Source organism: Buteo buteo, chromosome 2 (genome assembly GCF_964188355.1).
Source record: "Buteo buteo chromosome 2, bButBut1.hap1.1, whole genome shotgun sequence".
Taxonomy (NCBI): domain Eukaryota; kingdom Metazoa; phylum Chordata; class Aves; order Accipitriformes; family Accipitridae; genus Buteo; species Buteo buteo.
Window position 1 is genome coordinate 65,760,774 of NC_134172.1, and position 23,141 is coordinate 65,783,914.

At 43.6% G+C, this 23,141-nt stretch overlaps 1 protein-coding gene across 3 annotated transcripts in view; it reads left to right on the top strand.

Annotated features, from left to right (window-relative positions):
* The first annotated feature begins 1,165 nt into the window (after positions 1-1,165).
* Positions 1,166-23,141, top strand: part of PTPRT (protein tyrosine phosphatase receptor type T) — a 488,778-nt gene continuing 466,802 nt past the window's right edge. For all 3 annotated transcript variants that reach the window (XM_075059108.1, XM_075059117.1, XM_075059124.1), the window contains exon 1: positions 1,166-1,364. In XM_075059108.1, the coding sequence (XP_074915209.1) occupies positions 1,295-1,364 (70 nt within the window). In that variant the 5' untranslated portion in view covers positions 1,166-1,294. The remainder of the gene's footprint in view (positions 1,365-23,141) is intronic.

A 23,141-nucleotide genomic window follows, 5' to 3' on the forward strand; every position in this document is an offset into this window, starting at 1 on the left:
GACCGGCCTCTGCCGCCGCCCCGAGCCCCGCAGCCCCCTTGGTTCGGGGAGGCACCTCCCTCCCCGGCAGCCGAAGGGGGGGCGCGGGGGGCCGGGCAGCCACCGCCGGTCCAACACCCCCCCCTGCGGGCCGCTGCCCTCCTCGGCCGGCGCTGGGCTGGGGGGGGGCACACGGGACTGGGAAGAACCCCAGGGAGGGGAGGTTAAATGACGCCAAGAGCGGTGCTGGATTTACTGAGGGAACAGCGCTCCCTTAAATCTAAAGTGCTGTGGGTTAAAAGCGTGCCCAGCACCGCTGGAATGTCTTCGCAAAGTTGAGTTCCTGTCTAAAATAATTCCCCGTTGTGCTGATGATTAAACAGGTGCTTTATCCGGGTGGTCAGCGCTTTCCTTCTCCTGTGCAGCAGAGTTGAGCTCAGGTGGTTGATCGATATTGATATGTCTCCTCTTTTGTGCCCCCCCCCCCCCAAGAGAAACGTGTTTTTTTGGTAAAGAAGTTGCCAGTGGAATTTTGTTCAAGATTGTGTCTCTGCCTGTGTATAAAGCCTAGGAGTGCAGCAGTACACGGTGTGATTAGGAATTTAGCAGTTAACTCTCTCGAAAGTAAAGTGAATAATCATGAAAATTACTATTTTCAGCTGCAAATGCCTGTAAGCTGTTCGTAACAGCCGCTCTAACAAAGGACCCCCTGAAACCTGCAGTTTCTCCCCCGCCTGGCTCTAGCAGAGGGTCGCTTCTTCCCTTCCCATCCCCGCGCCGCGCTCAGCCACGATTCCAGTCCTCCGGTTCATGCGAGAACGCTGCATTCACTCTCCATCCCCGCTGGAAACAGGGCAGGAGCAGGAAGCCTAGATTTGCTGGCGAGATGCTGTACTTCAGCCGCTGCCGATAGGAGATTTTTGTGTGTGCAGCTGGGCTTGAATAGGGATATTAAAAAAAAAAAAAAAAAGCCAAACCAACCCAAGAAAGCCCAAACCAACCCCCAGCGCAGGCACGGAGGAAGCCTCTCAATCCGTGGGAGGGGGGGGACCCGGGGTTGCTGCCCCTCGCCGCGGCGGGGCAGCGGGGCCGGCTCTGCGCGGGCGCGGCCGGCGCTGGGCTCGGGGGGGCCTCCCGCCCGCCTCCCGCCCGCTCCCCCCGCGCCGCCCGCCGCCACTTCGGCGGCTCCTCCGAGCAGCACCGCGGCTCCGGCTGCCGGGGCCGCCGCCGCGCCCGAGCCACCAATGCGGGGGATATTGGCAGGGAGGCAGCGGCACCGCGGCAGCGGGGAGGGCAGGTGAACTCCCGGGGAAGGATGACCGGCGTCGCCGCGATCGTCTTTCTCCTGCAGCTCTTGCCCAAGGCGGAGGGACAGGTCTTCGCAGGTGAGTGCCGCCCAGCCCGCCCGCGGCCCCGCCGGGGTTGCCCGTTCCCCCGCGGCGCGGCTCTCCCCGCCGGCGGCTCCCCCGCCCGGCTCCCCCGGGGCATCCCCCCGGCCGCGGGGCAGGCGGCTCTCCCCGGCAGCCTAAACTCTTCACCTCATCCCTTCCTCCGGCCCCTCGGCCTGGCAGGGAGCTCCCCGTGCAGAGCCCCGGAGCGGAGCAGGGCAGGGCTGGGAGCGTCCCTCGGAAGGCGGCTGGTGGGCGAGGGAAGGTGCGGTCTAGGTTAAAAGTCGGTTTCGCCAGCGCGGCGAGTGCCCGGCCGAAGCCCCGGCAGTGCCCGGGCACCAGCGCGGGGCTCTGGCGGGGTTTGCCGCGGGCGCCCGGCTCGGCGGGGGAGCCTGCTTGGTGAGGGCTGGCAGCAGCGGGGTCTGCGTTTCGGACCGGGGAGGCTCGCCCCTCGGAAAGTTGCGTGTGGTGGGAGATGAAAGCATCGCCCTTAGCCTGGGATTCGCGACACGGGAGTCCTTTTTGTAGTCAACGGTGTTTCCGAGCCCAAGGCAGGAGTTCGCTGCTGGAGGATGCGCAGCTCGCCAGCAGCCGCTGCCTCTCTCCTCCAGCCAGGCGAAGAAGGGCTTGGGGTTGCTCTCAGAAGTTTAGCGGCGGCTTTTTCTCCCCTTGTATCTCACGGCTCGAGTAACTTTCTCGGGGGCCTCTGCTACCCGGACGGACTCCGTCCCAGTTGTCACTTTCTCTGCCACTCTGATGTTAAGGAATACTTTGCTCCCTGGTATGTGTACATTAATAGTGGCCAGCTATTTCCCCCCTTCTACAAGTTCCTTTAGGCATAGTTTGAATTACTTGAAGATGACAGGTGCTATAGAGCTAGTTTTCTTCTCTTGTGCTGTTTTGTAGGCAAACCAGATACGTGTGGTCTTGGTTTTTTTTCTCTTGGATCTTGTGTTATGACATTTTCTCACTGCAGTTTTTCTTAAAAAATAAACAGTTGTAACTTTCTTCTCTCTTGACTTCATGTATCTAGCTTTCTAAGTTTTGGGGTGTTTTTAAATCATCTTTTTCCCCCATCTGTATATTTAAGATGAGTGAAAATTCCCAGTGCAACATTGCTTAGCGTAGGGATAAATCTCAGTGCTTGCAACTTGAAGGCATGAAACCACAAAGCCTACGTTTAGTTTATCTCAAACAGTGGAAGATTTTTCGTAGTTAAAACTGAGAGCTCGAATGACTTTGTCTCGCTTCTTTAAAACAGGAGTAGTGCAGGGTGTAGGAGCTGCTGCAGCCAGAGGACTGTGTATACCTGCCTTCCAGGGATCTCTTCAGGGCAGCGTGGCTCAAAAGAAAGTTTGGGGTGAGAGGGGCCAGGCAGGCAGAGGAGCCCCCCGGTCAGCCCGGTGAAGTAGATGTTGTAATCAATCCCGCATGGTTTGACACCACCGTGGTATCTTGTTTACATTGCTAGGCAACTGCACAGATCCACAGATTTATTAGAAAAGCTGGGAAATCTAACCTAGTTAAATAGCTTCTTCATTGAGTAAGCAATATATGGAGCTATTTTTTTTCTCTTTTCTCTCTCTTCCAACTGTGTGTTCATGTTCTTGATACATGTCATATTAATTGAGATGAGATCCTCGGCTTTTGATGAATCATTTAGCCAGATGCTTGGAAAGAAGAGTGTTCTGTGAAAATGGCAAACTTTTAAGGGGACAGAAAACACTTTGTATTTGAGGGAACTAACAATATAATATGAGTTAAACACATGCAAATTTAGGGATTAGGCAGATGCTTTCATTATTTTCAGAAAGCCATGAAGTATTTTGTTTTAATCATCAGTTCAGTGGGAATAGTGACTGTGAGGTTTTGTAATCATTAGTATCACCTTCCGCCTCCTATTTTAGTGCCCTTCTTGCCATTCAAAGTAAGAGGAGCTGATTTTTAACAATGTTTTTGGAGCTGCTTCTATTATTGAAGTTAAAAGGAAGTTTTCTCCTCTTGGACTTCATATCTGGTGTGAAGTGTAATGGTCTGGACTCTGTTCATATAGCTGATATTTTTATGGTAAAAAGCAAAGTTTTTCGGATGCACTTTATCTCTAAAATTTCTGTGAAGTTTGGAGAGAGTCCAGTTAATGCCATCGGTGCATTTTCGCATCTTCCATCAGGTGGTGCTGTCTCCATAACTATTAGGATGCAAATACCTCCTGTCTCTGATTGAGTTATTTTTCAAAGCCTAATGCGTTTATTCAGCAGCCTTTTGTTAAACATCCCGAAAAATCACTGTGCAAGAAGTTGGCTCGGTTTTTTTGTGGTTTTTTTTTTTATTATTATTATATGGTAGTTGGGCTAAGAAGTAGGAAGGACACAAGTCAAGACAAAATGGTATTCAATTCCTACCCAACTTGCACAGCCGCTGCTGCTTTTTATTATCCACAACATAAAATTAGGAATACCACTAAACGACGGCAGAAGGCTGATGGCTTCTTGCTGGAATACCTCGTTTCATATTGAGGGAGCTGGTTAACACTTGTTTCTTTATGTAATTTCTGTATTGCTCTATTTATAACTCTTCTCCCCAGCAATTGCTTTCAGTTGCCTGCAGTCTCTGTATTTATTTATAACTGGAGGTATGCTTTTGAGGTTCTAAACTTTTTGTTAGCTTTAGGGTCAGCTACTAATTTAATTCCTCTACTTTCCCATGGAAGAGACAGAAGTAACACCAGGTAATTCCAGAATTTGCCAGTTCTTTCAGGATTTCAGAAATTAAGGAACTTTGCTTATGGGGAAGTTTTTTTCCTTAAAGCACGTGTGCAATTTTTCTCCCACCAAATATGTGGCGTATTCTTGCAGTTGCTGTGCTCTTTGCACACAAAACAGACCGTAGCATTTTTAGCACAACAGAGTGGAGAACAGAGCTGTGAAAAAGCATTCAGGGGGAAAGTGGGACAGTGGGTTTACATTGGAACTGTTCACCTGAACACCTACTTTGACACTTGTTTTTCTTCTGATGTCAGTGTTTGCTTTAATTTTCTCCCTATACTGCTCCTTGTTCCACTCTGGCAGAGCTCCTGAATGTTTGGACGTGTAGCTGGCTGCTTTCAAAGACCGCTGCCACATCATAAAGTTACAGCAACTGATAGTTCATTACACGTGGCTTGTCCAAGGAAGATGAAAGGGGAGCAAGGGAGCAAACTGCGAGGAAATTTTGGGGGAAGATTAATTCATTTACTAGGAGTTCATTTACTCACAGGTTTTGCTGTCAGTAAATTGGCAATGAAAAACGGATCTTTCTGAGCAAGCTACTCTGTGTGGCAATTGTTAACAATGCAGCCATTTAACTCAATAATCACTTTTCATTCCCTCTGGGGAGCTGTTAGCACTACAATTCAACTTTATTTTTCATTCCTGGCTGGCTTGATTTGTTTTCTAATACATAAACAACTAATATTAAAAAGGTGATGTTGTAAAACTGCCTATTTCGACAGTGGCAACAAAAGGTCACTGTGTGTATAAAGGCCTTTGTGAATCTCTGAGAGATAATCCTTCTCTTTTACAAACGCAGAGCCCTTTCTTACCATCCACCCTTCTGAAAGTCCCTCAGCTCTCTTTTCTTGTTTAATTGTACTTTTTTATTCTGTTATGCTCTATGTGCAGGCCCACGTGCTCTAGTTTTCATTAATATTATGGGAATGATTTGGGACACTTACTGTGGAATATTATGGTATTTTTTTAGAAGGTACCATCATCTGTTACCATGGAAACTTGAACAGTGGTAAAGATGTAGGTCTGAGGCTTTGTGAACCTCAAAAGATATGGACAAGGGTTGTATCTTATAGGAACAATTACTTTTGTATAAAAAATCCAGTTACGTGGAGAGAAGAAAGTGAAATGAACTGATCTGTTCAGCATTGCACTGGCAATCCTTCTTCTGAATAACATTCAGCATAGAAAGATCAGGATCTCTCTGATTCTCTCTCTGCATGTGTATGGGTTTTTTTTTTTAAGCTCCTTATTTATCATAATAGCTGTTTTATGTCTCTGGTAATTTTCACTGTAATTTTATAAATGAGGTAAACGAATGTGTATTGGCAGGTATTGTTCTTTGCTTGAATGAAAAGTGTTGAATGGAGAGGTGTGCATTGTTAGCACCGGAGCTTAAATATTTTGGCAAGGAGCAAATTTGAGACTTACTTAACAGGTCCTTAATTTAAAAAAAAAAAACAAAACACAACAAAACAAAAAACATACATCCCCCCCCCCCCAAACCCCAAACAAAAAAAAAAACCAAAACACCACACAAAAAAAGCCAGAAAACCCCAGATGTCATCTGAAATCCACATACCAAAATCTGACTGAGGTATATACTGGTTTGCTCACTAATGTGAGCAGTAAGAGCAATAATACTTATCTGTTTAGCTCTAGAAATACTGAAGCCTAGTTAACATTCATAAAAACTCATATGATGTTTGGGTGACGAGCAGCAGGAGTGCGGGTGTGTATTGCTATATAAAGCATATGTCCTTTAGAGAGAGATTTCTTTAATTTTTTATGGAAAGTGCTTCAGTCTGTTTCCTTGGTGTCTTGCAATGCGTAGATAAAATATGTAATGGAGCTTCTAAAATGTGCTTGTAGGTACATTCGTAGATGAGGCTTTCCTTGCAGATATTTTAAACAGCAGCAGCATATAGAGGTCACTTGCTGTTATAAACTGACCCAGGTTGTAATCCAGATTTCCCACTGCGATGCAAGAAATGTCCTGTGCCTCCCATTGCCTTGGTAGCCGAGGGTTCCGCTTCCACAAAGAACAGCTTGTGGGTTGATGTTTCTTGGCTCTGTGTTGTCATTCTTGAGAAGAATACGGTATACTTGGCTTTTATGGTATTTCTTGAACGTTTTATGGAGCAGTATTACTTGGCTCATTGAAGCAAGCATATCTGGCCAAGAGTCACTTTTTTATTCTGGTACCACTCATGTTTCCTAGTTCTCTAATTTTTCTTCTGATGGTGCTCTCCCTGTTTGTGCTGGCTAGCACTACTTGGATATAATTTAATTTTGATGTTATCTGCTTTTTTGGGGAAATCCTTACCCATCTCTTGACCTATCGCCCTCCTGGCCCTGTGTTGCCTTGCTTTTGAATGCCACTTGCCTCCCGCCACCCTGTTCTTTCCAGGCAAACCCAGAGGAAAAGAGCAACCCTACGCACCCCAAAGCAGACATGCAAAGAAGGTGAATACTGTTGATGGCATTGGTGAGAACTTGTTACAACCTGGCCCTATCTTTCTGTACACTCATAATTACATAACAAGCAATTGCTTCTAGTGTTCATTATTGCAAGCTCTAAAGATCATATATCTTCATGGTAGAGGAGACAATTACTATGTCTTAATCAGACTATACATCATTTAATCAGACCCACTTGGTTTTTTAATATCTGATAAATACATCCCATCTATCATACCACGGTTCAGAGATGTTGGATACTTTGCAAGCTGGATGGCAGGGCATTGCATGTTCCAGAAGAAAGTCAGCTCAAGAAAATGAGGACCTTTGGAGAAAGAAAACTGGAAGTGTTTAATGCCACAGTTAAAGATGATGTAATTCTGGGGAGCACAAACGTATCCACCTGTGAACAAGACCTGGTAAATAGGACAAGAAATGCCAGGAAGAGTGAACCTACTTAGTGCTCGGTCTCCTCTGGCTTTCTTGTTTTCTTTTAACTAGTGCTTGTAAATCAATCCAAGGCCAGGTGCTTGATTTCTTCTTTTCCTCCAGCTAGATCCCTCTGGGACTATGGACTTGGGAATTCAAGCCAACTTGGTGAATTCTGCTGCAGTTTGAAGTGGTGCAGCTCATGTAGTTAAAGAATGATTGAGCTGCTTATGAATTTTGGGAGGATGGGACCTGGCTCTTGTTCCTTGATATTTTTGAGTTCATCTCGCAGAAAGGCTGTGGGGTTTGACAGCTGATGTTGTGTGGGCACAGAGCAGTGCTGCAGCCTGAGCAACCTACGCTTATGCAAACCTCTTTATTCAGCTGTGCTTTTTCCTTTGTTCTGGAAATGCTCAAAGTATCCCATATCTCATGTTTTGTTAGCTGAAATGTCTTCAGAGCTGACAGAACAGAGGAAACAGTTTACCACATTTTTTTCACGTACATCCTTGTTGTAATCTCAGCTTCATTCCTGGGTAGTGACTATATTAAATCACTGGGAAGCAGCTCTTGGCTGCTAATTCAGCTGTACATTGAGCAAAGGAAGGCTGTTTCACTACTTGTCCTCTGCAGTGTTGTAAAGAACAACAATATCGAGTATTACAACTTAATCCAGAGTTGATCCATTTTTATGTTGGGGATCAATCCTTCTGTCTTTGAATTTGAAGAAAATATCATTACCTGCTTGAGCAGAAGTAGGGCTTCGTGCTGTACTGGGGATGATATTCTTGAAATGTTGTGCTTTTGACTCCAGTACTGCTGAATTTGTCACTGTTCCTAGAATGACCTTAATCTGTGTGAGTGTGACTCTTCATTCCCTTACTATCAACTCAAAGGTCAGCCCCTCAGTAACAGAGGTGGGGGTAAAAAAAGGCCTAAATAGACAAATACAGCAATTTTGTGCAGTGTGCTTTCAGTTTCTTTTTTTAGTGAAAAAGCATGGAGTTGAGGGGTATTGGTGGCATGTGGTTTTGTTTAAGAAGGTAATGAAGTTTGGTAAAAATATTGCTTGGCAGAAAGCATGTATGGTTGTGACCACCTAGTAGAAGTAGGTCATGAAGATGAAGTGGGGGAGGAAGAAGGGAATTAAAGCAATTTGACTGCTATATAGATGGGTCTGTCTTCCTTTAGAAATACACTTACTGGAATTGCAGCAGTATTTGCTGGATAAGCAGAAGAGCACTTCTGTCAGCAAGATGGGAAGCTGCTGTGCTTGATGGTTTATTTCTCCAGAACAGGGATTTTTCTGTCAATGTGCACCCATTTATGTGCTGGCAGCTCCAGTCTTATTCCACATTTTCTAAGTGTGAATTCAGTGCTCTAATAGAAACAGTTGTTGATGAAGCTGTAAAGTGTAATGCATTTCCACCACAATCAGTTGTTTCTCGGTGAAATATTTCACATTTTGACTTCCCCCCCGATGTGTGTGGCTGGAAGAGGTATCTTAAAAAACAAACCCCCCCCCCCCACCCCCCCAAAAAAAAAACCAAAAACCGCCCCCAAAAAAACTAAGCCAAGAGGCTGTGCATATGTAACTCCACATTTGACTGCATTGGGCTGGTGTCAAGAATTTTTACTAATTTGTTCTTTCTTTGGTGCTTTTCAGTTCTTAGGAACAATATAAACATTCATGGGTGATTTCTAGTGTTTTCCATGCAAGTCCATGTGTTTGCAAGAGGTACAGGTACCTGCATTTCTATTCTAGCAGGGGAACCTGCTTTCTCTAGCCTTTAGCTTGGGTGTGTTTGTAAGCTGGCTAAGCAGAAGAGCTTGTTATCTTCCTTCTCATTCTGGACTTGATAGGCAATTGTTGGTTTGTAACGGTATCAAGTAATCTCTCCTAAGTGAGCATCTTTAATAGAAAGTCCCTTTTTTCCTCTTTATTGTTTGTTAAACCTAATATGGTTGCTTTATTGTATAGTCACTTTGAAACATCTGAAGAGCCAACTGTGTTAAATGCTTCAGAGGCACAAATGACTCATTTTTGTACCCTGAAGAACGTTTTCATCTTGCAGTTGTACAAGAGAGAAACAACAGAAGAAACGGGAGCAATGTTGCAGCCAAGCAGCAAGGGTGGCAGCTGATGAGATGCTGGTGTGTTTGGGTGGGGGCTTAGTTATGGAGAAGGTGATGAGAAGGCAAGTATGATGAGATTACAGCAGTAGGAAGAGGAAGGGAGTGAGTATGAAAAGAAACATGAAAGGTAAGAGGAGCCTGACAGGATAGAAACAGCGAGGAAGCAGACGTAAAATAAAGCTCGGGAATTGGCTGCTGTTCCTGATGCTCACAGACTGGGAGGATGGCTGGCACTGCTATCATCTCTGTCATCTCCCTTACTGTAAGTTAACTGTCAGCCAAAGTTATTGCTAGATAGCTTGTTGCTGCAAATTTTGGTTCTTAGGCTGAAACGTGGGCTGTAGTTCCTAGTTTTAATTGTCCTTACTTAATTTCACAGTGACCTTTTCTTAAACTGGTTGAACATATTTCTTCATAAACCAAACTGATATGAATATTTTGAATTTACTAGTAGCCAATTCTAGGTTCGCTTAGAAAAGTGTGTAAGATTTATATGTTAAATTTGCCAGTCACTAGTATTTTAAGGGCCTAAAACATGATAGAAGCAGTTTTCCCTATTGTTAATCTACATCAGCTGGTATTTCGGAGATCTGTTCCTGTGTTCACGCTATAGTTGCACACTGTTTATGTCAGTAATGAAAAAGAATAAGCGTGCACAAGGAAAAGACTTTGATATATTTACCCTCTGAAAAACACTGCTATCTGTCCCTGTCTGTACCAGAGTAGCTCATCAGGATAGCAGCTATGTCAGGGTACCTCAGTGCATCGCTGGACTTGGTAGGGAGCCTGTGTCAGGCAGCCCAGATGTGACGCACAGTTTTGCACAGCAGCTAAACAAAACTAAACGTCCAGAAGTTGTTACATCCATCAGCGAGCTAAAGCCGATTGCTCATCTTTGCTCCTTCCCTTCAAAAAAATTTTGTTTGAATGTCAGTGTTGGTTTGAGGCAGACCTTTTTGTTGCCTTGTTGGCTCTGACTAAACAGGATGAATCTTCTGATACATTTGACTTTTAGATTGGTGGCTTCCAGCTTTCGGTGCTCCTGTGGTCTGGCTGTTCGTTGCCAGCACAGACTCATTCCTTTTAGGGCAAATGGATCTCTGGGAGGCATCCTGCAGCGCTCTGCTTTTGTCCTGCCTGCAGAAGGCAGGTAAAGAGGCAGCGATGGCTGGTTTTCTTTCCAGTGACCCAGACAGTTACTTCATGTTACTCCTGCGTACAAACACGTGCATATAGTTATTGCCAGGGATGCTGCTGACTGTTTGGATGCTGCCTAGTTGAATTGGACCTGCTATTTAATTTTGGGGGTATGGGGGGTATAAGATTCATTAAATTTAGGACCAGTTGCAAAGTTCCCGCAAATGTGATCTGAAAATCAATTTGCAGGAAAACAGCTGTTCTAAAACAAGCAGTTGCCCTGCAGTTCTTAAGATTCAAATATTCCAGCATGAACTGGAAAAAAAAAATTCCATATAATCTAGTGCAAAATAATAGATTTCAATAAATCTTGTAGGGAGTCTTATGTGTACTTTTTAAAGGGATTTCTACTATGAAAATCGTAGTCAAAACACTGCTCCAGCTCCTGACTAAATTATTTTTGTTAGCAATAGGGTCTCCTAGACAAACAGTAAATATATTTTTATGATTAAAAAATGGGAGATGATGTATGTACTAACAGATAGCAGCACATGGTAGCAATAATCAGAGAAGTGGAAAGCTTGGAAATAAACAAACACACTGTCTCTGTTGGCACAGGGATAACCCTGGAGACTGCCAAGGCCAGAGCCTGCAAAAATAAGAAAGTATAATTAATTGTCCTTAAATGAACCTACAGAGCAAAAATAACCCTTTTGAAGTAAACTCTCAACTTTGCATCTTTTATTATAAAGCTTTTCCATGTGCCAAAGTTTTTAATGTTCTATAATGTGCTTATTAACACTTCTGTGCATGTTTAGGGTAAAGAATCAGCATACGGAGTATAGCTGTGTTGGACATCTGTTTTACTCTTGCACTTGTATTATTGCTAGAAAAGCATCAAAAATTATTTCTCAAAATGGCTGAGAAGTAATGTTTTGGAACAAAGTCTTGGTGGTTTGAAGGTCATTCGGCAGTTGTCCCTACTAAATTACCCCCCCCTCTTTTTTTTTTTTTGAGGCTTTCTCTTAGTTCCAGTGGTTCCTATGCCTGTGTTGATGTGAAGAGGTCTTGTGGCAAGAAAGCAGAAAGTGTTATTTCCCCCCACCCTCCCCAAAAGCTCTGTGCTGATGAGCTTCTATTGCTAACAATGCTAAATGACAGAGTTTCATTGAAAGAAGTACTAAACTTCCTTGTGTCACTTAGTATAATCCCCAGTGGTTACTGGCTTCAGGGTGACTTGCAGATGCTTGGGACCCGGAGCACGCAGGAAGTAACAGAAGCATTATCAAGACATGATACAAGTTTGGAGCGTTATCCTGCTTCCCAAGTGTAATTCATGTCAAAATTTAAAAGAAAGTACAGAATGAGTGGTTGGATTATATAGTGTATATAACAATTTACCCATAACGTGCTTCCTTATAGTATAGGGGATGGCAGAATGATTGCTCATCGGGATCAGACTTCAGATACAATTTCCATTAAATTTCATGAGAAATTTAGAAGTAGTTCCTTTGTAAGTTTTTCTTAGTGAAGGTAAACTTTAAAGAACTGTGAATTGGAGAAATAATATTGGAGTTAAGAATTGCAGGCAGAAATTTAGCCCCAGTCTTGGGAAGTATTGCAATATAGATCCAGAGTAAATGTATACAAAGTTATTTTGAGTGGATGAGAGAAATCTGGGAGTGATTAATGCTGAGATTTTTGAGAGGACTGACAATTGACAGCATATTTGCATGCAACTGAATGTGAATTTGAAAAGTAAGTACACTAAAGGCAGAATATGCCACCTGCTGTGTACATAGTCTAAAAAAGTGTATGTCTGGGATTTTTTTTCTGTCTGGAACATTCCCCTCAGCCCTAAACATCATCTTATTCCCAAGAGTGACAAATTAAAGTATTGAGAGTACCTAAAAGTGACAGCAGTTTCTTCACTTTTGAAGGAAGATTTGCAATATCTAAATGCATTTAGCTTCTGGACCTGTAACTGAGAACGGAGCTGTGAAAGGGAGAGCACCTCAGAGGAAAGGAAGGGGAAGACGGGAGAATTATTTAATGTGCACCAAGAGTAATAGAATGAGATTAAAACAAGAGAATAATTTACTTTGAGCATTAGGAAAATCTTATTGCAGATCAATGAGGTTGTGGAATTGTGTCCCAAAGGAAATGTTGGAAACTGTTGCCTGAGTAATTTTAATTTAGACAGGATAAAATAATTGACTATCTTCTGTAGAGGGGAAAAAAGTACTGCACTCTATGAGAAAACAAATTGAATAATCAACTGTAGGTTTTTTCTCTAAATTTCTAACTTTCTTATGCTGTTGAAGAGGGAAAAGAGGAGGAGGTACAGCAAGAAAAAAAGAGGATGCTGTATTTAGCATATAATAAGTGTAAGTGATGCTAACACATACTAATGCTTCTCAATTGTGTTTTTAATTCATCTGATTATCTGTTGCATATCTGTTAAATATCAGTAGCATTATGGTGAAGTCAAGATTGCATGATTGCATCACATCGCCCTCCAAATTCCTCCCACTCTCTCCCCCACTCCCCCCAATCTGTATTCAGACTTGATCTAACCTGGGTGCAAATAGGGAGCACAGTATTTAAAAAAAACAAAACCCAAAACAAACAAAAAAAACCCAAAACAAACAAACAAACCAACTCCCACAACAACAACCAAAAAACCCCCAAAAACAACCCCCCCCCCAAAAAACCCCAAACCCCACCCCCAAAACTCCTACCAAAACAAAAAAACAACTCTAAGTGCCATGTATGATTTGTAGGTGCTAAAAATGTACATAATGTACAAGTCAGAGAGAGAAGGCGTGTTAAGCATGTGATGTCTTATTTCTGTATCAAAGTTCCCAAATGATTCTGGGTAAGTTGTTCTCAGCCAGGCTTTAGTGGGTGAGCACTAGCTGTTATCCCAGTGGGCCCTCTGTTGAGGCCCTGGATATAACATCCAAAAGGGCTTTAGAAGTCACCTCTGCAGCAGAAATCATTGCCCATGCATGGGACTGATGCAGGTTCCTGAGGACCCTGAAAATCCCTGGGTGCTTCAGATGGGAACATGGAATTAACATGGATATCTTCCCTTCATCTCTCTTCTCTTCCCCCTCATCTGAAACAGGAAGGGTCCAACACAGTGCTGTGAGGTGGGGTGGTGAGTGCATCTGTGAATGTTTGTGAAGGAACAGAAATTCTATAGCTGTAGAGAAATCTGAGAGGAAATTAATAATCCTCTCTGTGGAGATCAGTTTGCATAGCATGCAGTTAATAATGCATGGGGCCACGGAGCTAACAATAAGAATAAAACAAAATATTGAATAGCTGTTCATTCAGTAAGTACCATCCATCTTTTGCACAGAACAACAAAAGGTCCCACGGCAGAAAAGAGTATGCGATCGGGTAATTTTTTTTTAAGTCAAATCTATAAGAGGATTGATACAGGGTTTTGTGGACAACCTTCTGCTATGCTAATTAATACCCTTCAGAAAGCTTGTGGTTTTTTTTTTTGGGGGGGGGGGGGTTGTTTTGGTTTTTTTTAAACTGAAGGTAATATTACTTTTTTCTTAGTCTACCTTTGTAGATAAGGAAGCCCCTCACCAGTAAGAGCTAGACAATAATTTGGGGGCTTCTGTTTTTGACTGCATGAATGTATTGGTGGGGGCTTTTGTCTGCTGCTTTGCAGTCATGAGCTGGTCTGTGCGTAACTGTGCAATACCCTGCCTCTCCTTTTTTTTTTTTTTGTATAATATCAGCTCAGAATTGATAAAGTAGGCATATGAGCAAAAGTTTGGATACTTGGGCACAGTGAGCTGTGCAAACAACTCTGTAAGGTGATCAAGGAGGGTTGTGAAGAATTGTATGGTGGCTTAGACTTGACCCTGCAAGCAGACAGTTAGAATCATAGAATCATTTAGGTTGGAAAAGACCTTCAAGATCATTGAGTCCAACCGTCAACCATGCCCACTAAACCATGTCCTTAAGTGCCACATCTACAGGTCTTTTAAGTACCTCCAGGGATGGTGACTCCACCACTTCCCTGGGGAGTCTGTTCCAATGCCTGACAACCCTTTCAGTAAAGAATTTTTTCCAAATATCCAACCTGAACCTCCCTGTTGCAACTTGAGGCCATTTCCTTTCATCCTATCACTAGTTACTTGATAGAACAGACCAGCACCCACCTCCCTACAACCTCCTTTCAGGTAGTTGGAGAGAGCAATAAGGTCTCCCCTCATCCTCCTCTTCTCCAGACTCAACAGCCCCAGTTCCCTCAGCCGCTCCTCATCAGACTTGTGCTCCAGGCCCCTCACCAGCTTGGTTGCCCTTCTCTGGACACACTCCAGCACCTCCATGTCTTTCTTATAGTGAGGGGCCCAAAACTGAACACAGCACTCGAGGTGTGGCCTCACCGGTGCCGAGTGCAGGGGGACGATCACTGTCCTAGTTCTGCTGGCCACACTATTTCTGATGCAGGCCAGGAGGCCGTTGGCCTTCTTGGCCACCCAGGCACACTGCTGGCTCATATTCAGCCGGCTGCCAACCAGCACCCCCAGGTCCTTCTCTGCCGGGCAGCTTTCCAGCCGCTCTTCCCCAAGCCCGTAGCGCTGCACGGGGTTGCCGTGACCCAAGTGCAGGACCCGGCACTTGGCCCTGTTGAACCTCATACAGTTGGCCTCGGCCCATCAATCCAGCCTGTCCAGGTCTCTCTGTAGGGCCTCCCTACCCTCCAGCAGATCGACCCTGCCTCCCAGCTTGGTGTCGTCTGCAAACTTGCTGAGGGTGCCCTCGATCCCCTCGTCCAAATCATCGATAGAGATATTAAACAGAACGGGGCCTAACACCGAGCCCTGAGGAACACCACTTGTGACCCGCCGCCCACTGGATTTCACCCCATTCACGACAACCCTCTGGGCTCCTCCATCCAGCCAGTTTTTCACCCAGTGAAGAGTACACTTGTCCGAGCCATGAGACGCCAGCTTCTCAAGCGATATGCCACGAGAGACAGTGTCAAAGGCCTTACTGAAGTCAAGGTAGACAACATCCACAGCCTTTCCCTCATCCACTAGGCAGGTCACCTGGTCATAGAAGGAGATCAGGCTGGTCAAGCAGGACCTGCCTTTCCGCACATGCCATGTCAGCGCACTCAAGATGAACCGTTCCATAATCTTCCCTGGTACTGAGGTCAGGCTGACAGGCCTGTAGTTCCCCAGATCCTCCCTCCAACCCTTCTTGTAAATGGGTGTCACAGTGGCAAGTTGGACTATAATTAATTGGGATTTGAGGTTTTATGATTGTTTATAAATGCGTTTACTACACGATGCTTTGTAGTGCATTCATACTTCTTGTTTGAATCAAAATCAGCATTATGTATGCAATTAAGGTCATCCTGTGCTTTGTTCGCTTTAACTGAAATAGTAGAAAGCTGGGTGGGGAAACCAGTGCTGTTGCAATTAAATTGAATAATTGATTATTTGAAGCCCATTAAAGAAAAAAGGAGGTAAGAAAATAGACTGTGCTGTTTATCAGTCAACTTGAGGGAATTCATGCCTTCTGAAAATTAACTTCAATTCTTTTGTTATTGTTCTCAGTATTTACATTATTGTAGTGTTAAAGAGAACAAATATTGAGTTTCTTCAAAACTGTCTCCTTTTTCTTTATACCCTCAGGCTTCCAATTCATTTTCCTTACTCTGCTCTTTCCTTTTCAAGCCATATATAGTGCCCATTCATTTCTCCTGTGTCCAGTGTGTTTCCTGTAATGTCTGTCGGTGTTAGGTGATGTTCTAGGAATTTATTGTGGTGCAACAGCAGATGTGTATGCCTTTGTGCTCCCAACATATGCCTAATGAATATGCAGATCAGTTCCTGTTCTGAGGCCGTAAAGGTGAATGGATTTATTCAGAAATCCTCTCTAAATTCTCCTCTTCACTGCAACAACTCTCTGCTAAGAAGAGTAAAAATGTAAGAAAAACTCAGTGATTAAAAATGTTTTAGCAGAGCTTTTTCTAAGAGGATTTTTCTTAGAGTCTTCTGTCTTAAAAGTTAAATGTCATATATGCTTGATAGAGGGAAGACAGCACTGTGGTGGCTTTATGCCATGCTGTTGGTGCAAGGAGGGGAGCCCTAACGAAAAGGATCTTCTAGTGTCCTTGAGCTGCTGTCAGTGCATGGGTTTTTGTTTTCCCAAGGCTGGTACTTAAGCTCATCCCAACCAGCCGTGGGTGCATCACAGGCCTGCCAGCTGCTGCTGCCTGCTAAAGCACTTTATGCTGAGAATGCACACCAAGGATCTTGAAATCTCTAAAAAATCAGAAATAGTGTGGCCAGCAGAACTAGGACAGTGATTGTCCCCCTGCACTCGGCACCGGTGAGGCCGCACCTTGAGTCCTGTGTTCAGTTTTGGGCCCCTCACTACAGGAAAGACGTGGAGGTGCTGGAGCGTGTCCAGAGGAGGGCAACCAAGCTGGTGAGGGGCCTGGAGCACAAGTCTTATGAGGAGCAGCTGAGGGAACTGGGGTTGTTTAGCCTGGAGAAAAGGAGGCTGAGGGGAGACCTTATCGGTCTCTACAACTACCTGAAAGGGGGTTGCAGGGAGGTGGGTGCTGGTCTGTTCTATCAAGTAACTAGTGATAGGATGAAAGGAAATGGCCTCAAGTTGCACCGGAGGAGGTTTAGATTGGATATTTGGAAAAATTTCTTTACTGAAAGGGTTGTCAGGCATTGGAACAGACTCCCCAGGGAAGTGGTGGAGTCACCATCCCTGGAGGTACTTAAAAGACCTGTAGATGTGGCACTTAAGGACATGGTTTAGTGGTGAGCTTAGCACTGTTAGGTTAATGGTTGGACTTGATGATGTTAAAGGTCTTTTCCAACCCAAAAGATTCCATGATTCTATGTTGTGGAAGAAGCTTGTGACAGGTCACAAAAATTTGGGAGAAGCATGGTGGGATTAATAAATTTGCTTTTTACTGTTGTGGATTTAGATTCCACTGGTATCTAATTCATGCAGGAAGGAAACGCTGTTACTTTTCAGGATATCTGTGTCAGAACGGTGACTTAATTGTTCAGAAAGAGATGGCACTTACAATTTTTTTTTTTTTTTTATGGGAACTCAGGATAAGAGAAGCCTGGAAACTTAAATGGCAGTTTCTTGATAGTACATGTCCATAGGCCACAGTAATGAAATAACACAAGGTAATGGGAGTGGGAATCGCATATTCCAGCTGATATTTATGTAAGATTTAACCTTGACTTTCTGCTCCCTTCCTTCTACTTTAACGTTTCAAACGGAAAGTAAATACAGATGAAGAATTATTTGTTGTATTGAATACTGTTCCCCAGGATACCTCTCTTCAGATAATAACTTTGATTCCAAAGATATTAAGGAGGAGGAATATGTTTACATTGTCATTTTATAGCACAGCGAATCAAGTACAAGAACATTATCTGTAATATATGTATAATTACACAAGGGAAATGATTTAAAGGAAATGTATTTGAAGATGAACATGAATCAAGGTCTTCCCCTGCCCCAGTCCTTTATGATACTTCACTGTTAATTAATTCTTTTAGAAGTAAGTATATTGCAGCCCTCTGCACTCTCTCTGCTCCTGGTTTTCCAGGAGAATTGAAGAGCTCTGACTTGCCGTGCTTGCATTTTGTAATCTTGCAGGTGAAAATGAAACCTTCCCCTTTTTAGCTAACTTTAGTGTTCCTTGATGACAAAGCAGCCTATTGAATGTTGTACTGAAATCATGCAAATTGTGTGAGAAGCATGCTCCCTTCATAATACTTTTTATACTCTCAGGAATTTCTGCATTGTGAGACAGACAGGGAATAGATGAATATTTTGTAACATGCTTAGATCAGGGATTTGGAGGCTCAGGTCTTCTGTTCCAAGCTCTGTCCCCATCTTGTTTTATAACCCTGGGCAAGTTAATTTTTCAATGTCTCAATTAAGTCTATTGTAAATGGCATATATGTTTCTTTTCTATTTCACAGGAGTCTGGGGAGGCTTAATTAGCACTTGTGAAATACTTCAAGATCTCCTGATGAAAAGCAGTATGAGTGCTGTGTGTTTTCAGGCTGGCTCCCCTCACTCCCAGTGTTACCAAATGATACCTTCTCTAGAAGGTTTGGTAAGACCTTGGCTGTCATCCATAAACATGTATTGAGTAGAGCTACTTATTTTTTACCTTCCAGGAAGAGATACCAGTCCTCTACTAACCAGTTGAAATGAGAACTGGTGGTCCCACCACACTCTGGTTAAAAACAAACAAACAAAACCCCCAAACCCAACCCAAAACTTAAAAAAACCTGTCAGAACTTCTATACTGAGGCTTGTGTCTTCTAGAATTTGTTTTAGGGTGTCGCAGTTTTGTATCTCAAATTCTTCTGCCCTTCTGCCTTTTGTAGCCAAAGGGTAGCGGTCAGGGTTAGAAATGAAACTGCTCTCATTGTAGAGATGTATGTGCAAGATAAGTAATGGTTTAACTTGGGGTTGTTGGGAGAAGGCGGCTGTAATTATCTTTGAGGAGCTCCTTTAGGTCAGGGACTGTGCACGACCTTTTTAACGGAATAAGTTAAAGAGGTTTACTGGAGGATATGGATGTCTTGCTCCCCCAGAATGAGTTTTGTGCTTCCTCAGGCAAAAGCAAACTCTTGTAAGTGAGCCCCTGACCCAAGTGCATGCTCATCTGTATGCTCATACTCCTTTTCTCCTTGCAGCTAGTCAGGCTTGTGTTATAAACAGCCTTGCCTATCAGATTAGCCCCTGAATGAGCAGTGGAGTAGTCATGTTGCTTTAGCAAGGTAGATGCCTGGGGATGTCTCCATCATAAATGGATTCTGCAACTTGCCTTTTTGGTAGATGCTCTGTGGCAGGTGATGGATGCATCTGAGGCAGGGCAGACATTGATTTTTCATACAGCTGACAAGTATTCTTTTTAAGAAAGACGGTGTGATAGTAAATACACAAATGCTGGGAAGTGAAAGAGGTTTGTTTTCTCATTTGAGAGGTTGTTAAGAATTGATTTTGAGGTGAGACCATCTTTTTCATTTGTGACTGATTTACGTCTGTGTTGTAGTAGAGAAAAAGTTTAATGCATTTGTTTTGGGCATCCAGGGCACTTGTAATGGACCCAGGCCATTCTCTTCGATTTTGTCATACAATGACAAGTTTGAGCTGCGAAGCACAATGCAATTCAGATATGTTGTTGGTTTTTCCTCCTGAGTAAACAAAGCATTTAATCTGACTTTTGAACCTCTCTCCCCAACCCCCACCCCCAAATCAGCAAGAAGTAGTTCCTCTTATCCTTATCATGTGTGTTTTATTTGAACAGTGAAGTTGCTTCCAGTTTAAAATGACCTAAAATGGTACCTTGCACCTTCTTGATTTGTAGTTGCTCAAGTACATGTAGAGAGCTATGCAACAGTTACATTAAATGGCGTTGCTGTTGGAATTGAATTGCAGAATGGTTGAGGTGAGATGGGACCTGGAGCTGGTCTAGTCCAATCCCCTGCTCAGTGCAGGATCATCACCTCCAGCAGGTTGCTTAGAGATGAGCCCAGATGAGTTTTGAATATATCTAAAAGTGGGGACCCACAGCCTCTCTGGGCAACCTGTTCCAGTGTCTGACCACCTTCACAGTAGAAAAGCCTTTTATTTTCATGTTTAAATGGAATTTCTTGTATCTCAATTCATGCACTTTTCCTCCTGTCCTTTCACTGGATGCCACTGAGAGGAGTCTGGATCAATCTTCTTTACTCCTTCCCATCACGCATTTAAAGACACTGATAAGATCCCCATGAGCCTTCCCGAGGTTGAGTTATCCCAGCTTTCCCAGCCTTTCCTTGTATGTCAGATGCTCCAATCTCTTAATCATCTTCATGGCCCTTTGCTGGATTTGCATCAGTACAGCCATGTCTGTCTTGTAACATTTGTGTCTGTGCATGTGCATGCACACACATCTTTTAACTCTCTCTGCACAGATCAGTGCAACCCTAATGTACTGTTTGGATTTACACATTTTGTCTGTATTTTTACACACATACCTATTTTAGGATTTTATTTGGTGATACTGATACATAGGGCAGGATTTCCCAGGTGTCTTGTTTGATTAAATTTCAGTGTGTCATTCATCAAATATTTGGTTTTGCTAAATAAATTGGTATGTTATGTTAGCTCATCCTGATTGACTGCCTCAGTGCTGTCCACTAGGTACAGAAAGGTAATAATCAGTGTTTCAGTAGCTGCTATATTTTCATTTAAAGGAAAACATACTAATTCTTTTTTGAGACAATATACAAGAGGGGACAGAGATTTGTTGGTGAAATACTGACTTATCTGGAATGTTTTCTGTTAGAAGCTGAGACTTTTTTTAGGAGAACTTGTACAATTTATTTGGCTCTTTTGGAGACCTGAAAAGGCTTCTAGTACTTGGACCTCCTTAAAGTCTGGAGGTGTCCGTACTGTCCAGGTGGCTTGGCTTTGTAGAACTAAACTTTAAGTGTGTTCGAATTCTGTAAATTGAAAGAGCAAAGTCAATTTATTCTCTGTTACGGTATATTGAATGAGTTGGGGCTGTTCGTGGTTTAAACTTATTCACTAAACCCTTTATTGGGAGTGGTGCTATAAAGGGTAGTGTTGCATATTTGATACCTCCAAAATCCTTTTTCTGCCAGCACTCTATTTTAAACTTGTTTTTGCATTTGTTCACATCTTAAAATAGCATAGCAGTCTTTGTAGGAAAAAGCAGGGAGGGCTTTTTCATTGATGGATTTAAAATTGACTAGAGAAATCTCTCTGTGGAAGTAGATTCCTGCTCTGTATCGTGGATACAGGCTGTCTGCCCAAATCCATCCTGGCTTAATCTGGCCTATGGTTGTTTACTCTTGTATGTTCATGCATGGCTCCATCAGTCCTTCTAGTTCCTGTTACAGGATTGATAGTACTGCTTCTCTGCCTGCTCAGACCAATCTTATTAAATTTAATGATTTGTAAAATATGACTGACTACCTGCTTGCAGTAGTCTGTAAACTGTGAGCACTACAAGTAGTCTTGGAAACATGTTTAATAGTATTTTAAATGCATGCGTTAAACAGGGTAAGAGAAAGCTCTTCAAGGCAGGCCGGGGCTTTGCTCTAAGCTCCTGCTGCTTTAGTGAGGAAAGGCATAGGCATTCATATAGGCTTCTACATGTAACACAAGTTCAATAGTGTGACTACTTTAGTACCCTTTTTCCCTGAGTCTGAATAAACTCCTGGTTTAGGATTATTCTTCTCTGGATCAGCTGATTGCCGAGGTCGTACAGGCCCCTCTCTGGCTGTAGAGAGGCTTTGGTTAGTATCTGAGTGCTCATGAGGTAACAGCCACCACCAGAGCAGGGCTGGCCTCAGTAGTGTCTTTAATAGATGTGAGTCTTCTCAGATGATGGATGTTCTCCAGTAGTAATGTCCCATCTCCCACTCAAAACAGTAGAACTCCATCCACATTATTAGCCCCAGCCCCAGGGACTTCATACCACTGTGGGCAGAGAAAGGAATAAATCCCCTGTGTTAGGATAAGATATGATCCTGGCTAGCGTAAGGATCTATAAATGTGTCTACACCTTGCTCCTTCCTTATGGCTCATCACACGCCTATCTTGGGGAGCAGGTAACCCGGGCTATTGGTGCAGGCAGCAGACCTCGTGCCTGAAACTTAGTTTGCTTTTATAGCCCTGATCTTTTGTAGACTTGCACAACTGAGCCTACTTGTACTTTGAGCTGATTGTAAGGCAGCTTGGGCAGGCTGCTCTGTATGACCTTAAGCACAAGGGAACTGGCTGTGTTGCAAAATGCTGAGCTCAGCAGTCTGTTAATGTACCTGTAGCACTTCAAATTTGACTTGAGGATGGAGCAAACTGTCTTCAGTTTGGGCCATAGGCTAAGTCAGTTTCCTTCTATATAAGAAAACCTGCAAATGTCTGCGTAATGTTATCCTTGCATTAAATTACCAGTAATATTGGCCATTAGTCTTGTTTAGGAGTGATAAAAGGGAAGGAGAGTAGCAAAGAAGTACAACTTGTAAAGTGCAAGGGAACTTGAGAAACTCAGGAGGAGGAAGGAGTGAGCAAATCAAGCCACAGGAGGAAAACGGGCTGTGCTGAGCTCAACCACTATGCGAGTGGATGTGAAAAAAAGGGGTCTGTGCCTGTTTCAGAGCATCCCAGGCCATACTTTGCTCTCTATGCCTTCCTAAAAGACCTATTACTAGCTGGAGGAAGGTGAGGATTTCTTAGGGATTAAGAGACCATGGGAGGACCTGGGCTGCTGTTAGTCTGCTTGGTGATTTACTGTTCCATAGATGATTTCAGAGTTCCCTCTGCAAAGACTTACGCTGCAAGAAGCACTTTTTCCAGACTTGAAAGAAAATTCCTTTCTTCAAAGGCAGGTAGGAGGGGGAAACAAAGGTAGTGCTGAGTAAGTCTCTTTTCTGAATGTGGTGGTGTAAGCTGCCCTTGTTTTGTACCTTCTGTTTTGAGTACTGTTTGGGTGGGAGGTCCATGTCAGTCATGCTGATAAATGGCCTGAGTCTGAATTCCTTTGTAAAGCCCCTTCAGGGAGCCCTTAGGGCTGATGGGTGGTAAGAGGAAGGAGGCAGAAGGAAAACTGGGGGCTTGTAAATATGACAGGACTAGGGTACAAATGGGAGGAAAACACAACATGGGGGACGTTTTGGGCTAGCTAAGAATTGGTAACTTTTATTCCTGCCTTTTCTGGGTATTCTGAGTTATTTGGAGCAAGCCTAGTGCCCTTGGCCTATACTCCTGGGGCAAGTGCTCGAGTGCTGACCATACCAAT